A 17,236-nucleotide genomic window follows, 5' to 3' on the forward strand; every position below is an offset into this window, starting at 1 on the left:
GCCGCCGCCGCCGCCGCCTCCGCCGCCGCCCGGGAGCCGCGGCACATGCTAGACCCGGCTTCGGCAGGGCCCGGGCGCTGAGCGCTGCAGCAGCGGCCGAGCCCGCTCCTGTCAGGGGTGGCTACGCGAGCGCTCCTCCCCCCGCCGCGGAGGGCCGGGTCTCCCGCCCCGCCCGGAGAGATGTCGGACTGAGCATGCGCGCCGCGCCGCCGAGCCGCGTGAGACCCCGCGCGTGCTCGCGCAGACCCCTCCCGCCGGCTCCCGCGTGCGACAAGCACTGCGCGTAGCCGGGCACCCGGGCAGTCTCCGGGAGGGGGTCAGCGTCCTCCATGTCCGTGCCATCCACTCCTTGGGTACCGGGTGCGAAACTCTTTTCTTTTGTTTGTGGGTCTGAGTGCCCCTCCCTTTTCTCCACGGGCCCAGGACCAGTCAGGCTAGTCCTCGCTGACTACCGGAGGACCTGGCTGGATCTGGGGAGAGTTCCTCCTTTCCTACTCGCCCAGCCTCGGGGATCCCTGTGGCGTCCCTGGCACCATCCCTGGGGGTGTGAGGTTGAGAATAGCACCTGGGAGTTCCTGTGCCACCTCCTTCCAGCTGCCAGCTCTGCAGACACCTCCGCCCTTGAGCCTGTCACGCTCAGGTCCTGGAGGTAGGGTGAAGAGTGGGTTAGGGGATCCAGAGATCCAGCCCGCCCAGACTTCTACCCTGTGCCCAGTTAGGATCCCTAAGCACCCCACGCTGAAAAATGAAGACGCTGATTCAAAGCAATGATCATCTGCATTTTATTTGTACCCTATCTGCAAGTTGTTAATTTCCAGTCCTGCTCCTTCCACTCCAGGTTTCCTCTCTCCCATCTCCTCTCAAATTCCCTAGATGCCTAGGAAAAAACAAATAGTTGGTCTTTGCCAAGGCAGACTCAGCCTTCTTAGCAGGCATGCCCTGTGTTCTCAGGGAAAACCTTTATACAGGGCTACAAGCAACATCAGGGATCCTGATGAGAACACGCCTCCATCACAGGGAAGGTTGGCTCACTTCCCAGGCCAAATGATTTGGGGAAGTGGTATCTAAGGTGAGCAGTAAGATAGGAAGAGATGAGAAAGGTCAGTTCATGCAAGCTGGAACTGGACCCAGGAACTGGAGCCCAACCAACCTCTGCCCTGGTGGGTTCTCTCCAGGTCCTCAGAGCCGGGACGGGGTCCCACCACCCACCACCACTGTCTCTCCAGTGATGTAGCTGGCATCTTCAGAGCACAGGAAAGATACAATGCCTGCACACTCCTCCGGCTTGCCCATCCTGGAGAGCAGGAGGAACAAAGGAGTAAAATCAGACAGGCCAGGCCCCTGACCCTGGCCCACAGAGAATGAAATACACTTCAAGAAACACTAGATGATTTTTCAGGCTCAGGGTACAGGCTTCCCATCCATCAAATAGGGTTGTCACAAGGATACTGGTATCAGTTAGTGTAAGCATAACTACTGTACCCTGCCAAAACCATTACATTATATTATATTCAAATAATATAAAGAAACTCTGTTTTTAGGACCCAGTACACAAAAACCCAAAGTTATATAGATAATATAGGGGAAAAGTTATCTCATACTTCAAAAGGATTTGCTTCACACATGTACATACTACTCAAGTGTCAGGGAATCTGTTCAACAGTAAATGGTATATTTAAAATATGATTCCATTTGTACAGATTGTTTAGGGACAATTTTTTTTAGGAGTCAATTTTTGTTCCTTAAAGTGAGGTTCACTTCGTGAGAATGTGGTAATTCTCACTGGAATCAGTGATTGCATAGTTTAGGGACTGCTTTAACCTAACTGCCACAGAAGGCTCTACAGGTGGGTAGAGGAGTAGCTAGGTGGCCTGTGTTAATGGTTCATCCACAGATGCCCAGCTCTCACCTTGGGCCAATTAAAATAGAAGCTTTGCATTTTACAAAGCTCCCCAGTTGATTCTGTACAGCCAGCACTAAACTGCATGGGGTTAGATCATTCTTTGGGGCTCAGGATGTCAATACCCTGACTTATATGAGTTGTGAATTAGGCCTGTGGCTCACACCTGACATCAGAATGGCTGTGGGGGGACCTTAGAAAGTCTAAGATAATTGGACCAGGAAAAAGTTAGACATTGTTTGTATTTGTCCTTGAGGGGAAAAGCTAAAGACAAGAGAGTGCTCAGAAGCCCAGATAGGGAACCTGAGGCAAAGGAGATGGGTGAAGGTGCCTGAACAGTTTGTCAGCCCATTGGGAACAGGGTAGTTTTCTTAGGCAAGATGAGTTTTAGGATTAGTAAAGCTTTTCATTTCTTTTATTTAGATTGTAGGATCATCAAACTGAGTTTTGGAAACATGACTCTTTTTATTCAAGGGGAAGTAAAAAACTGTGAATTTGCTTTTGCTTTTGGTGTAAGCTGTGTGTCCCTGGCGGCCAGGCATGGCCAGAGGTAGAGGCAAACACTCAGGCAGAGAGAAATGGAATCAGGGCCTCTTCAACATCTCTGCTCTGCTGAAACCTGGACACCTCTGTGTTAGGTCTTTGTAATGGAAGCAGACTCCCTGCACAATCCATTGTAATGATACAGTGTTTATGAGCTTGTATAGGCAGTGTATTTGAAGCAGAGGAGAGCATGCCTGAGCTGTCTATTGGACTAAGGGAAAGGGAACTGTGGAATGTGTCAAGGACCAAACCTTTTCATCGTCATCCTTCCCAACCCTCCTGGGATAGCCATACCTTCTTATCCGCATGGCTTCTTTCAGGCTTTCTTCTCTTGCCTCATCCATCCACAACTGTAGGAGGAAGGGGGAAGATAGGGGACATCTCTTTATGTGAAAGAAGGAGAAACAGAGGGGGGGAAGAGACTGCCTGTCCCCACATCCATGGACAGGGAGAATGGAGAGACACTCCTTTTACTTCTTATCCCTTCCTAGCTCCCACACTCTCCCCACTGACCTCTTGTATTTCATTCTTATCAGGTTCTAGTGAGGCATTCACCTGGGTCCATGAATAATGAGGTCTCCCCAGTTCTCATTACTTAAGGAGATGAAAAACAGCCCGAGTAGAGTCTGAATTCTTCAGTCTCCACCCCATACCTCAAGAAAAGCGTGCATGTGAATGTGTGTGGGTCTGGTCTGGGAAGAGTGACTGGTATGGAGAGAAAACATGGAAACTCCCAGGGAAGTGGGATGGAAGTAGTTGGGAGCTCTAGACCCAGGGACTGGGCCTCCCCATCCAGGAAGATGGCTGCCCTTCAGGGAGATCTCAACACGATGGCAGCCTCCCCTTTCTCACCACTTGGCTGAAGTTGGTCTTGATGAGTCCAGGTGCCAGGCAGTTTACTCTAATGTTCTTTGGGGCCAGTTCTGTTGCCAGGTTCTTGCTGAGGCCCAATAAAGCTGTTTTACTGACATTGTAAGGGCCCAGACCCTAGGGAGTAGAGAGAATGTTTCCAGTTCATTCTTGGTTCTTATCATTCAACATCAAGGGTAGTGTTCAACAGGGCATCTCCTATAAGGGAGGGTCAAAGTCAAGAAACTGTCTTGTGGGTAAACTTCCTCTGGGTTAGGGTATGTGGTGGCAAGGCATCTATTTTGTGGGAAGGAGCTTGGTGGTATGATTCCAAGAGGGAACATGAGCTTCTTATGGCAAATGGAGCGGTGGAAATGTTTGGGATGGAGGGAGGAGTGGAAGCAGTGGAGAGAGGTTCTTACAGGTAACGGGCTGTAGGCTGCTATGGAGGACACAATCACCACTGAGCCACCTCTGGAAAAAGAAAAGAGCTGTCCCTCTTTCCAGTGGAGACCTCTGCCCTCAGCTCCCAGGGGGCCCACCGTACCCAGGCTCCCTTTCACTCTCGATACCCTCGTTTCTCCATCTCTGGTACCACCGCCTTGATCAACAGGAAGGGAGCCTTCACATTAATGTCCAGAATCTGAAACCGAGAGAAGAAAGGGAAACTGAATGAGGGAAGAGAGTTAGAGGAGGCAGGATGATGAGGAATTATAGTGCGGTTCACTGGGTCTGTTAGAGCTGGCAGAGACCCGGATATAATCCACCCTGGTCTTATGAGTGACGGCACCAAGGGAGAAGTTGTCTGTTACAAGCTCATTTGGCTGATAATGACACATTATGTTCAGCAAGAAAGAATGGATCTGGTTTCATCTTGTTTCTTAGCTAGCTAAGTATGAGTTGGACCGGAATGGTTTTCAACTTCCAGGACTGCCTTGGATTGGCGGAGTTTTCTGTTTCATCCGACTGGAATTGGATCTGCTTTCTGGACCTTCACCAGGTAGGTTGTGCTTCTTAGGGAAAATGGGGGATGACCTGAGGCACCTAAGATGTTCCAGCCCTTCTCTGGTCTCTAAGACTAAGGAGTGAGATGCTCTTTGTCCTCCAAGATGGATTGTCTGGCCAGGCATTTATTGGAAAGCAGCATCAATAGAAGGCATTTTTTGGGGGGGAGAGGAACATAATCAACCCCCCCCCACATTGTGATTTAAAACAAATGTATAACACTTGTTTATATTGTTCTAGGCACTGCTGGTGTTGGGGACTGAATCATGTCCCCTCCACAAAGGGCATGTTCAGGTCTAAACTCCTGGTCCTGTGGGTGTGAACCCATTGTATAAAGGACCTTTGAAGATGTTATTAGTTAACAACCAAACTCAATGTGGGTGGGCCTTAGTCCAATAGGGCTGAAGTCCTTATAAGCGAAGGAAACTGGACACAGAAAGAGAAGCCATAGAGAGCAGCCAGAGCAGGAAGTCAACAGAACCAGGAAGAGAAAGGAGAAGACACTGCCATGTGCATTGTCATGTGACAGCAAGGCCAAGGACAAAGGCTCGCTGGCAGCCAGCCCCAGAATGCCATAGTCTTCGGGGATAAAGAACTGCCTTGCTGATGCCTCAGTTTTCGATTTCTTCAAGCCTCAAAACCATGAGTCAATAAATTTCTGTTGTTTAAGCCAGCAAATTGTATGGTACTTGTTTTAGCAGCTAGGAAACTAAGACAGCTGGGCTATTCTACCTTTCTTCCCACTGCCCTCCACTGCCCCTTGCTGACCTCTTATATTGAAATATACCAACCTTACAAGAAAGTTGGAATCATAGTACAATGAATACCCAAGCATCGTTCACCTAGATTCACTAGTTGTTCACATTTTGCTCCAATTGCCCTGTCTATCCACCTATACAGATTTTTCCTGAACCACTGAAGGCAACGTGCAGATATTGTAAAGCTTTATCCCTAAATATTTTAGCATATATTTCCTAAGAATAAAGATGTTCTCTTATACACGCACGAAATTTAACACTGATAATATAATTTAATCTAATATGCTATCCATAATAAAATTTTCCCAGTTGTCTCCCAAATGTCCTTTAAAAAAAAATCCAGCATTTAATCAAGAACCATTTAAATCTGCATTTAAATTTGACAGGATGTGATATTTTAAAGGATAGCAAACTAAAAAGAAAAATTACTTGGTTTAAAAAAACCAATTTTCATGCGTTTTCTGTTCAGACTGTTCATGAAAGATGAACAGAGAATCATGAAAGATTCTCTACTTTAAGGAATATCAGAATTAGGAACTGGCTCACTGAAGAACATTTTGGCGCTTTGCTCTTTATGCCTGTGAAACACTGATAAACAAACTGTAATATTTGTGTGTCCTTAAACTTCAGTGTTGGGAATTTACTGACATCAGAGTAAAAAGCAAAACCCTGGGAGGTCATGAAAAATTCAGCATTTCCAAATCATGTGGGACTATTAACCTTAGTAACATAGACAAATATTTTAATTATGGCTTTATAATTAAAGAATGTAGAAGTGTGAAATATATTATAAATATAATGTAGATTACACATTCACATAAACACCAAAACTTCAGCACTTAAATTTAGATATCTGAATCTCAGATTTCCTCAACATTGCAGTTAAGAAGAAAAAAGTCCAGGTCTTTTTCAAAGGCTATATGTAGTGGCAAATTTGGTTATTTCATCAAACTTGGTATTTCACTTAACTATAAGCTATGAACGTTTCCCAACCAATGAAAAGCCATTCTTTTTAGGCAGCAGTAAAGGGGATGGGTGGGTGTGTTGATTTACGTGTGTATTAGTTATTGGCATATTAATTGCCGTGAAGCTGCTGGAAGTAAACCAGCAAGGGGGAGGGGAGCTGGGGAAGGGAAGCAGAAGGCGGCTAGCAAGGAGCAAGGGGAAGAAATTAAAATTGGGAAGGAGCAGAAATGAGAGAAGGGCAGGGACAAAGGAAGCCATCCTTCCTCCCCCCACTCCTGCATTCCTCTACCCCCTTTACCAGGTGCACCCCAGGTGTGTGGTAAATAGGGATGAGTCGTCACATTAACACTGCTCTTGACAAATGACATTCTAAAAGCAGACTGGGTTTGTGTCGGATGCTTTCAGAACCCTGCTCCCTCTGCTTTAATCCCCCTCACCTTGTCCCACACCGCCTCAGTGACATCCATTAGGTTTCCAAAGAAGGGGTTGACGGCGGCATTGGAGACGAGGATGTCAATCCCCCCGTGAAGTTTCAAAGCCTGGAGGGAAGAGTAAGGTTTGGATCAGGGCCACAGGTAAGTAAAGGTGCACTGATCAATGTTGATTAAGAAGTCCTGCTTAGGTACGATGGTCAAAATGACACCTCTTTTTCTTGAAAAATTGTCTCTGCAAAGCTACCCTAAGCTCTGCAGCTTTATGTTTAAAGTTATTTTATTTCTTCTGCAGCCTTCTTCCTGCCCCACCCCCATCCCCCAGAAAACAGCCGTCTATGGCTGTCTCTGACCCTTTGTTCTTTTTCTGTCTGCTTTCCCTATGGAAAGTCTTCATTCTCATGGCTTCAACTCCCACCTCAAAATCTATCTCTAGTCCCCTCTTCTCTTTACACTGTCCCAGCCCCATTTTTCCGAATGCTTACTGTCTGGTTCTCCTAGGATGAGTTACCATTACCTTAAATTCAACCTGTTCACACTTACCTGAATGGAGACACCGATTTAAATAGACCCACAGAAAGTTATCACTGGGAGGAGCCTTTCAGATCTCTTAGCCCCATGTTCTCAGAGTGCAGCCAATGGAACTGAGGTTCGGGGAAGTTAATTTCTCAAGATCACATATTCAGGCCAGCTAAGAACAGAAGTCCTGCTCATCCAGTCTTTGGTCAGGACACAAAGCTAGTTAAGGGGGGGATGGTACTGAAGCAAGAGCCGGGGTCTCCTACTTCCTAGAGCTGAGTTTTTTCTAACACAGCACACTGTACCCTTTTGTTTAAAACTGTGCCATTTTTGGTTTTAGAAAGTTTCAAAATGATGTGGGAGAAGAGTGAAGACCACAGTGTTGGACCATAGGCAGAGAAGGATTGTCCTTGAAAAGCTAATTCACGAGTCCTCAGATGGGGAGTGGGAGTCACTCTGGAGCTGGCTGCCCAGGAGAATCACCAGGGGGACTATACTCGGTTATGCTGCTGTTTTTCTCTTTCCTTTTAACTTTTTTGTGGCCTGGAGGCATGGCAAAGATAAGGGAGACGTGAGATTTAAGCCGGAAGGTAAAGGAAGGTAATATTCACTTCCTGAATAAATTGTAATCTGGTGGTGAAAGCGCGTGAGGAGTAATGAATAGCCAAACAGAATATTCCAACAAGGATTTTTCAATACTAAGCTGTCCCTGAAACCAGACTGTTTTTGTCCAGAACTGGCAATTATGATGCTGGGGGCAAGTAGCACTAAATGGACCACAGATCAACTTTGAACTTCACGATCTGATTTGGCGCACAGAAGGGTGTGGTTACAATGTGCCCCCTCCGCTGGCTTCCCATTTTAACTAATTCTTCTGGCTAACTAGATGTTAAATCCAGTTGTTTCTACACAGCCAAAGGAATGCCTGTGCTATCAATATGTAAATTTAACAAAATTTAAAAGCATGCAATTTTTAAAAACCAGCATTAACACTGTTTTTGCACCCTCTAAACTTTGGGGTCCTAGGACAAAGCCCCAGTCACCTGCCGTGGCCCTGTATGAACCTCACCTATTGACTTCAAAAAATATATTTTTATTGACAAATCTGCACATACATACATTCCATACATGGTATACAATCAATAGCTCACAATATCATCACATAGTTGTGCATTCATCACCATGATGATTTTTAGAACATTTGTGTCATTCCAGAAAAAGAAATAAAAAGGAAAAAGAAAAAATTCATATACACCACACCCACTACCCATCCCTCTCATTGACCACTAGTATTTCCATTTACCCCAATTTATTTTACCCTTTGTCTTCCCTATTATTTATTTATTTTATCCATATTTTTTTTACTCATCTGTCCAGACCCTAGACAAAAGTAGCATTAGACACAAAGTTTCAACAATCACACACAGTCATGTTGTAAAAGTTATATCTTTACACAATCATCTTCAAGAATCAAGGCTGCTGGAATACAGTTCAACAGTTTCAGGTACTTCCCTCCAGTCACTCCAAATACACCATAAACTAAAAAGGGATATTTATATAATGCATAACAATAACTTCCAGGATAAACTCTCAACTGTGTTTGAAATCTCTTAGCCACTGAAACTTTATTTTTCTCTTCTCCCTTTTGGTCAAGAAAGCTTTCTAAATCGCATGCCAGGTCCTGGTTCATCCTGGGAGCTCTGTCCTACATTTCCAGGTAGATTTACACCCCTGGGAGTCATGTCCCATGTAGGGGGAAGGCAGTGAGTTCACCTGCCGAGGTGGCTTAAAGAGAGAGGCTACATCTGAGAAACAAAAGTGGTTGTCTGGGGGCAACTCTTAGGAATAGTTAGTTATAAGTAGGCTTATCCTATCCTTTGCAGGAATAATTTTCATAGGGGCAAATCCCAAGAACGAGGGCTCAACCTATTGATTTGGTTGTCCCCACCGCTTGTGAAAATATCAGCCAATTCTCCAAATGGGGAAGTTGAATATTTCATCCTTTCTCCCAAGAGCTACTGACTTTTGACTAGGAAAGGTGAAGAGCATATTAGAAAGTGATGTGAGCTTATTCACTTCTGCCAGGCATCCCGCTCCCTCCCCTTTCCAGGTCTAACTGTATGGAGAGTGGAAGAGGGCCAGGTTATGACTGAATACAGACAGAACCAGAGAAGATTAATGAAAAGGTACCTATTACCAACCAGGTGTCTTTGAATCTTGCTCTAAATTGTGTGATCACTATACTGTAGTCATGAGGAGTTCTTTCCTCTGTGTTTTGAGAGCTATATATATTTTTAGGAAAAGTATAATCAGGTGGAGAGGTGGGCTGCCCTGGCTTCCACTTACCAGGCCTTTGAAAGTTTTGCAGTGCACATTCGGAGGCCACTGGGTGCTAACCTTCCTCATGGTAGGAGTAACAGCCACAAGAGGAAGAAGACATCTCAAACCGATGGCAAGTGTCGGGTCATTCTCCACTCTGACATTGGTCATGCAGACCACCTGAGAATCATTTTTGACTCATCCCTCCTTTCCATTTCTTGATACCAGGTTAGAAAAATCTCGGTGGATTCCCACTAAACATCTCACAGGCGAATTCATCCTGGTCCCACTGCCTCTGCTCTAGACTTGAATAATAGCAACAGCTTCCTAGCTTAGGTCTTTGGCTCAGAGTCTTCTCTACTTCAATATATCTTCCTACCAGTGCCGGGTAACCTTCCTACCTGTGCCTTAATAACCATCTTTATCTTGCTCAGAACCTCACGTGGCTCCTTATTTCCTACAAGAATGTCTGACTCCATTGGGAGGCTATGAAGGCATCCTCCCCCCACCTTCTGACCCAGCCCTGTTCCCATGAGCCTGTGTTTGCTGCCATGGACTGACAATGCTTCCCTCTCTCCTTCATTCCCTCTTTCGCTCTCTGGTCATCTTGCAGGGTCATTTGGGATTCCATCCCTACTCCATTCATTTAACCCCGCCCATTCCTCAGGGTCTCACTTCTGGGCCAGGGCTATAGGAAGGTGTATAAAGTGGATTGGGTGGGACCTAGCCAGAGGTCAAATAGCCAAATAGAACTTTGACATTAAGTTGCCCCATACATTTTAAATGGCTAATCACTGGTTCAGGCTCCCAAATGGCCTTCACCCAATGAGGATCCTTCACCCTCAGGATCAAGGCCCCAATCTCGGACTCCATCCAGCAGTCTCTGCCAGGCAGGGTGGCTTCCTTGTACTCACACCTGGCTCTCTCCAGTGCACATTTGAGTATCTGCCAAATGGTTCCTTAAAAATGGAATAACCATATAGCAACTATCATACCACAGTCTCATCGTCCTTCCCTCTTAAATTGCTGTTTAAGGGTGTCCTCTTCTAAGATTACTCAAATTATTCCTGTCAACCTTCCAATCTGTTAGCACAATCCTGTATTTCCATGCTTTGGTAGAATCTCCCTTCTATTTTGGGTAATACAGTGTGTACCCTGAGCCTGGAGGGAAGAGAACTCTCTTATCGGATGTTCAAATTTTCTTGTACAGCTTGAGGGCTAATGTAAAGTACCAACTCTGACACTGCCTTAGACACCTTCTTAGAGCCCAGGATCCAAGTGGGCACCTAAGGTCTGGACCTGTACGAATGGGGAAATGTCTCGTAGCCTGCAGGCAGCTGAGCCTGGCAGGCTTGGGTTGAATCACAGCTCTTTCCTTATTGGCTGTGAGATTTATCTGGCCCAGTCTCTGTATACTGGGAGACTAGTACTTGCCTTGTTGGGTTATATTGGATTTAGAGAAAACTTGTACAAGGGCTAGGAACATAGTTTGTGGTGCACAGTAGGTGCCTGAAACATGGTGGGCTCCCTCCTGAAGGTTCCCAGGGGACTCTGCTCTGTACATTGGAGATCAGGGTTTGTATGTTAGTTCATGGTTGGGAACATCTATTTTGTGATTTTATTTACCCTTTTCATCTGCTCAATTAGATGGGAAACTTGGAGAACCAGGACCAGCTGCTTTGTGTGTGTCTGTGTGTGTCCCAAGTGGGGCTTGAAGGATTAGAATGGTTTTGATCTCTGACCGGGATGGGATGATTCTCAGACTTTAGGACATGATGGAAAGGCACAAAATAAAAATGTGCTCGTGGACTGGCGTGTGTGCCAGGGCAGAATGCTCTGTATTTTTTAGTTGACAGTGCTGGCTGGCTCACACAGATGTTGCACAGGAAAGCAGGGGAGAAGGCTCAGACTGGCTCCTCTCTGCCACCTCCTGGCTCTGTGCCCCTATTCCTGTTGCTCACCGTGGCCACCAGTCGCTCCCGGTCCTCGGCCTTCCCCACATGGCACACAGTGCCTGTCACGCTCAGTCCTTCCCCCTGCAGGGCTGCCACTGTCCGGTCTACGTTCTGCTGCTTCCGGCTGCTGACAATCACATGGGCCCCGTCCTGGGCCAGGCGCCGGGCAATGGCCAAGCCAATCCTGGGGGCAGAGAGAGACAACCGTGAAGCTGGTCCAGCGAAGAGGCTGAGGGCTCTGGAGTCAGACTGCCTGGGTTTGAATTTTAGTTCTCACTCTATGGGACTTCCAAGGGTCTTTGTACTTATGTGTAAAACAGGCTTAATGGTACAACTATTACCAGGCAGATGGATGTGCTTAAAAGGTTTGGTACTTAGTTACTTATTTTTACTATGGTCACAGCCCTTCGGTTGGTCCTAGCCCACCTGCCTACGTTCCTGGGATCACCTTCTCCAGGTGCCACCTCGGTGACAGACCCCACACCCTTTGTAAGGACTGAGGGGGGGAAAGAGTCGCAGAAGCCACTTCCATGATTTGAGGGTCTCACACAAAAGAAGCCCTGCCCTCAAATATCTGCCTTATTATTCCACATCATTCTAAAAATTCTACCCTTAGTTATGTTCTGAGGTGCATTTGAAAAGGTGGGTCTCTGGTTAAAAATGTAAACGTTCCCCTGGGAGTAGTGGTTACACATTTTGCAATAGCCAGCCTTTAGCATTTTCGCATACATTTGTATTTTAAATTTGTGAAGTGCTAGCATCTAGCAAAGCCCTATGGGGAGGAAACACAGGATAGACCAGTGTGGTGGGTCAGGCGAGGCCAAAACATATAACCTAAACAGAAATCGGGACACATCGATCTTGAGCCCCAAACAGGTAAGGAGAGGGTTTCTGAGAGCCTTGTAGGAGTGTCCAAGAACTCTCAGAGGCGCCTCCAGAGCATTTTCATGGTTGACAGAGGCAGTGGAGTTGGAATTTTGAAATCTGGACTCGCATTTCTGGTTTCTGGTCTCCCCAGACGGTAGGTGAGGTCGGTTGGCTGGGGTAGCCAAGAGCACTGGGAGACTGGCCTGATGGGGTCAGCACCGAGGTGCCAGTTTTGACAAAGGCGGCAGTGACACTGCCAGCAACGGAAGGGCCTGGGGCCAGGGGATTCGGCCCGGAGTACTTAACCCAGAAAGGACTAGATGGTTCCTTTCGGCGGGGGGCCGGCCTTTCGCCAGCGTGTCCAGACAAGAGGCCTCAGAGACTTCAAACCCGGGCACTCACCCGTCGGTGGAGGCCGTGACTAGGGCCACCTTACTCGCGAGCAGGTCCCGGCGGGCCATCCCGGAGCTGACCATCCGCACCGAACTCCACGCCCGGAAACTGTGACCCAGCAATCGCCGTGCCTTCCGCATGGCGCCTGCAGGTCGCTCAAAGTTCGCACGGCCTGGGGACGGGGACGGCGGGTTGAGGCGCGGCAAGGCGAGGGGCGGGGCGGGGGGACTGGGCGAGGGGCGGGGCGGGGAGCGTGTCGCCTCCCCGCTCCGAGGTCAGCCCGGCTGCTTTCGGCCCTGGGCGCCGGGAGCCGGCTGTGGCCGCGGGCGCCCCCTGGCGGGCATACGCCCCGGTGCCCCGCGGTCTCTTCCCTCCGCCCGACTCGGCCTCCCCGGCCCTGAGTGGGAATGTGCTCCCCGCACACCCGCCGCGCCCCGATTCCTTTAGGGCCCGTCGCGCTGCCGGAGCTTGCACTTTCCAGCCTTCCAGCCCTAACTTCCTTCCACGTCTGAGTGGCCTTTTTTTGGGGGTGGGGGGGTGGGAGGGGAGGAAGAAAGAGGGATTTGCGTTGGCTGCTTTTGCTTCCCGGAACCTTAACGTGGATTTCCTTCTCCAAGAAAGTCTGCGCCTGCCTATGTGACAGCCCACAGCAAGTGGGCACATGTTCTGAGATTGCCCGTGGAGGTGACGCCTGTAGTCCGCACCGAGCCCACAACGTGAGGGCCCCGGGTGAGGGTGGAGGAGTCCGAGAGGGAGGCGTGAGGAGAAGTAGCTGGGCTGGGCCGGGCACAGCTCTGCCTCGGGCTCGAGATCTCTGTTCCCCTGGGTCCTGGAGGGCCCAGGGTGTCGCCGTGGTAACGCGTGCCGGGAGAAAGAGCTTGACTGGTTCCCTAGCGCCCGCCTCCGGGAGCTGCGTGGGCTGGAAAGGCCCTCATGTACCCTCCACCCCAAGGAGTCCCCCCGCCCCCGTCTCTACAGGGCTGGCAAGGAGGCGAGAGGGTCCCCAGCTTGTGGTGGAAATACAGAGACCTACTCAAATTCTCCGCAGTCACTACAAAACCTAGGTTGTAGCCCCCATCCTAGTTCAATAACTATTTGTTGAATGTAAAAGCACCTTATAAACCGTAAAGGACTGAGCCCATGTTAATTATTGCCACCGTTTAGTAACTCTGAGTGCTGCCCTAGGCCATCTTCTCTGTGAACTGAAGATGCTCCAATAGGCGAGGATTAACCTCTTAGCCACCCATGAATTCTGTGTCCAAGATTGCAGACTCCACTTCGGCCAAGTGGGAAGAAATGTTTTCCTTCCCGGGTGTTCTGGGAGTATTAATAAATCGGATGGTTTATGGTGCATTATAAGAAGGTCTTAACAAACCCAAAGTGCCAATGTCAGAACTGGTTTCACCCAGTGGCCTCCAAAATGCCAGACTGAGAAGCAGGGCTCGTCCATGGCAAGGTTCTCAGTAGGTGAAGGCAAAATGAGAAAAGTAAGGACAATATAGTAGTTTTATAAAGCTAAACTTACAAAGCTACTCCTTTATTCTGAGATATGCTCTTGCTACTTTTTCTTTAGGAGTTAGTCTTTAAGAAAAGATGAGGAAAATAGCTGGGTGAGTTTACAAAGTGTTCTTAGTTCGTGAAATTGCAAGTTTGTCAACCCTTTGCCAGTTCCTGCAATTTGAGGGGAGAGAATTCTGGTCTGTGAAATCCAGTTCAGGGGTCATTATTTAATAGAATTCATTCTTGTTAAGGAATCATTTATTATATATGTATGTTGGCTGAGCACTAAAAAAGGAATGCCAGCACTTTAAAGGGGTTTGTGGATAGCATGCTATATAACAGGTATGCATATAGTGTATTCCTCTATTGAGAAAGTTACACCTGCAGCCCTAATTCATCCTTGGTACTCAGCAAATCCTGATGAGATAACAGCTTAACTCTAATTTTCCCAATATCCAGGGAAAAGTGACTCTCCGACTGGTGCCCCTCAGTCTGAGCGTCATGAATTATTGACAACAGAGCCTGGAGAGCATCATGCCCCTCTTCCTCCTTCCCTGCTGGGAGGTAATGCACACTGCCTGTGGGGCTGGGGGAGGGCACGCTGGAGGATGAGGGACACGCCCGCTCGGCCTGCTCAGTCTCCCTTTGCCTGTCCCACAGAGATGGACAGCTAGACCCTGAGGATGAGGTTGGGGAGGGGGTGAGGGAGGCCACACCCCAAAGGGCAAAGCTTTCTGGGAAAAATGGGTTCTTCCTAGGAGCTTGGCGAATTTAAGTAGCTCTTTGTTGTTTGGGCAGGGTAGATATTTGGCCCCCAAGGACCATTCCTTTTCATTTCTTTTTTTTTAAATTTTTATTTTTATTGACAAATCTTCACACTCATACATACCATATATGGTGTACAATAAGCAGGCTCACAGTTGTGCATTCATAACCATGAGCATTTTTTAGAACATTTGCATCACTCCAGGAAAGGAAATAAAAGGAAAAAAGGAAAAAACTCACATATCTCATGCCCCTTACCGCTCCCTCTAATTGAACACTAGTATTTCAACCTACCCAATTTATTTTACCCCTCCCCTCCATTATTAATTTATCTTTTATCCATTTTTTTTTTATTCATCTGTCCATACCCTGGATGAAAGGGAGCATTAGACAAAGGGTTTTCACAATCACACAGTCATAGTGTAAAAGCTATATCGTTACACAGTTGTCTTCAAGAATCAAGGCTGCTGGAACACAGCTCTATAGTTTCAGGACCATTTCTTGTGGAAGGGGCTGTGTGAACTGAAAAGGGTGGAGAGAAGTTAAAAATGTGGGAGTCTCTACCCATTTGGGTGGGTTATTAATTTCATGAGATATTGCTCGGTCTAGAATTTCATAACTCTATTATGTAGTTTATTCAATTTCTGGTAAGTTTTTCAATTTTTTTTTCCTGATTGCCCTCTATTTAGGCAGTTGTCTGTGAACATTGTTTAGAAATCATCCATCTAGTCTTTGTACGGATTTTTTCAGGAGCTCTATATGGCAACAAGCGAAAGGTTCTTATCAAACAAGTTTCCCTCTCTCTTTTCCCTCATGGCTAGGATTGCCTTCTTTTGCTGTATTGAGGGGTGGATTTGGGGTGGGAGAGGTTGTCTTGGGCTGTTCTTCAGTCTGTTTTAAAGTAGAAATTGGCTTCATTTTGAGCCACAGAGCTCTCTGTTGTGCTCACTTCTGGAAACTCTAGGATTATGGCTTTTGCATAGTTTCTGTATAAGATGCTGAGATGCAGGCTTTGAGGCAGGGATGAAAGGGGAAGGCTACAGTTCCCCAACTGCTTTATCCTTTATTTCTCACAGTACCATTGGCAACAAGACATTTACTGAAGATTTGTGGGTAGAACGAATTATGAGATGGGGGACAAATCTCCCAAATAGGATGCCTAATACGATTTCCCATTGGGTACTTTCTGATAAACACATTCTTAACCCTATTTTTCTAAATTGTGGTTTCTCTTTTTCCCCCCTTCCCTCCCTCCCTCCCCACAGCAGACTTGGAGAAGCAGATCACAGCTCAGATTCTCCTTCAGGAAAGCACTGTCGCCCAGCTGCTGAGAGCGTGATTAGCTGTCAGCCTCCAGCTGTTAACTCCTTCAGGTCTGCTTCAGCTTTTGAACCGTGAACATACTATACTCTTCTTGGGGCAGCCCCAGCCAGTGACTGGGTAGGGTGGGGATATGAGGACCTCACTTTTTCTGCCTAACCTGGGACTCCTCTAAAGGGCAATCTTTGCTTTAGGGCTTCCTGTTGGGCTGGGTTGTCAGATCTGCATCTTGGACCAACAGCTTCTCCTCAATCTTGCTTCCTCCCTTTTCCTTTCAACAGGCATTGCTCCCCCAATAAACCCTTTGGACTCCTGACTTCAACTAGGCTTTTGCTTCATAAAGGACCCAACTAACACAGTCTCCTTTCTTCAAAATCTTTACAATGCAAGATGCCACTCCTTACACTGGAGGTGTTCTTCCAGAAGACCGCCTGAATTTTCCCTGTGTTGGAGCATCCAGGCACTCGTAAGCAAGAATCCCCTGTAAGATAGTTTCTGCCAGTTTGAGTTATCCAGCCTAGAGCAACATGATGGGGGGCTTTCATAGAAAATTGCCACCTCAAGCCTGGCACAATATCCAAGTTGGGTTTTGGAGCATTACTTTTATTTTCCTCTGTAATCTCGCTGCCACTGCAAGATGGAAAAATGCCCCTTCACTCCTCCTGAGGTGTTCCATATTCTTGTGAGGAATTTCTGGACCAAGTGAACACACATACACACACCCCCCACACCTACCTTCTAAGAACCTACAGTAATTCTTAGAAACAATGCAGGCTAAATCCATATTAGGAAGAGAACCATTAACCTAGAGGCGGACAGCCTGCTTACAACGGAGATTCCATTTGACCTTCATATGCAAAGCAATTTCAGATCCCTCCTCCTGCTTTGAGAACGGTGTTATAGGCTTTTGGTCTGAAATAAATAAGGCCCATTACAAGTCTTGCCAAATTACAAAGCAGTGTACTCTGGACTGCCCTCTCTGTTTTGGGAACAAGATCAAATTTTCGAGTAGAACTGTGCTCTTTATTCTCTGCAAAATAAGAGGGGAGAAGTTAAAGAATTTATTATCTTTCTACCTTGAGCAAACCCTCAGGAGTGAAGAGGATGGGTGGAATTGATCACACTTGCTCTATGTCACTCATTTTG

At 47.2% G+C, this 17,236-nt stretch overlaps 1 protein-coding gene and 1 long non-coding RNA gene across 3 annotated transcripts; one reads left to right on the forward strand and one right to left on the reverse strand.

The window, feature by feature from the left end:
• Positions 1 to 758: 758 nt before the first annotated feature.
• DHRS4 (dehydrogenase/reductase 4) lies at positions 759 to 12,733 on the reverse strand. Of its 2 annotated transcripts, XM_077127145.1 has the most exons (9): positions 12,515 to 12,733; positions 11,252 to 11,429; positions 6,459 to 6,560; positions 3,865 to 3,935; positions 3,715 to 3,766; positions 3,296 to 3,430; positions 2,738 to 2,793; positions 1,151 to 1,294; positions 759 to 877 (listed from the first exon to the last, which is right to left on the reverse strand). In XM_077127145.1, exons 1-8 carry the CDS (start codon positions 12,643 to 12,645, stop codon positions 1,180 to 1,182), a joined length of 840 nt encoding a protein of 279 aa, XP_076983260.1. In that variant the 5' UTR covers positions 12,646 to 12,733; the 3' UTR covers positions 759 to 877; positions 1,151 to 1,179. The 2 variants fall into 2 exon arrangements, with proteins under 2 accessions (XP_076983260.1, XP_076983259.1); XM_077127144.1 differs by having other exon boundaries at positions 759 to 1,294.
• Positions 11,393 to 16,979, forward strand: LOC143655739 (uncharacterized). Its single transcript, XR_013162240.1, has 4 exons — positions 11,393 to 11,502; positions 14,465 to 14,569; positions 16,039 to 16,143; positions 16,372 to 16,979. It is a non-coding gene; the product is annotated as an uncharacterized LOC143655739 (long non-coding RNA).
• The last annotated feature ends 257 nt before the right edge of the window (positions 16,980 to 17,236 follow it).

This window comes from Tamandua tetradactyla, chromosome 14 (genome assembly GCF_023851605.1).
Source record: "Tamandua tetradactyla isolate mTamTet1 chromosome 14, mTamTet1.pri, whole genome shotgun sequence".
Classification (NCBI taxonomy): domain Eukaryota; kingdom Metazoa; phylum Chordata; class Mammalia; order Pilosa; family Myrmecophagidae; genus Tamandua; species Tamandua tetradactyla.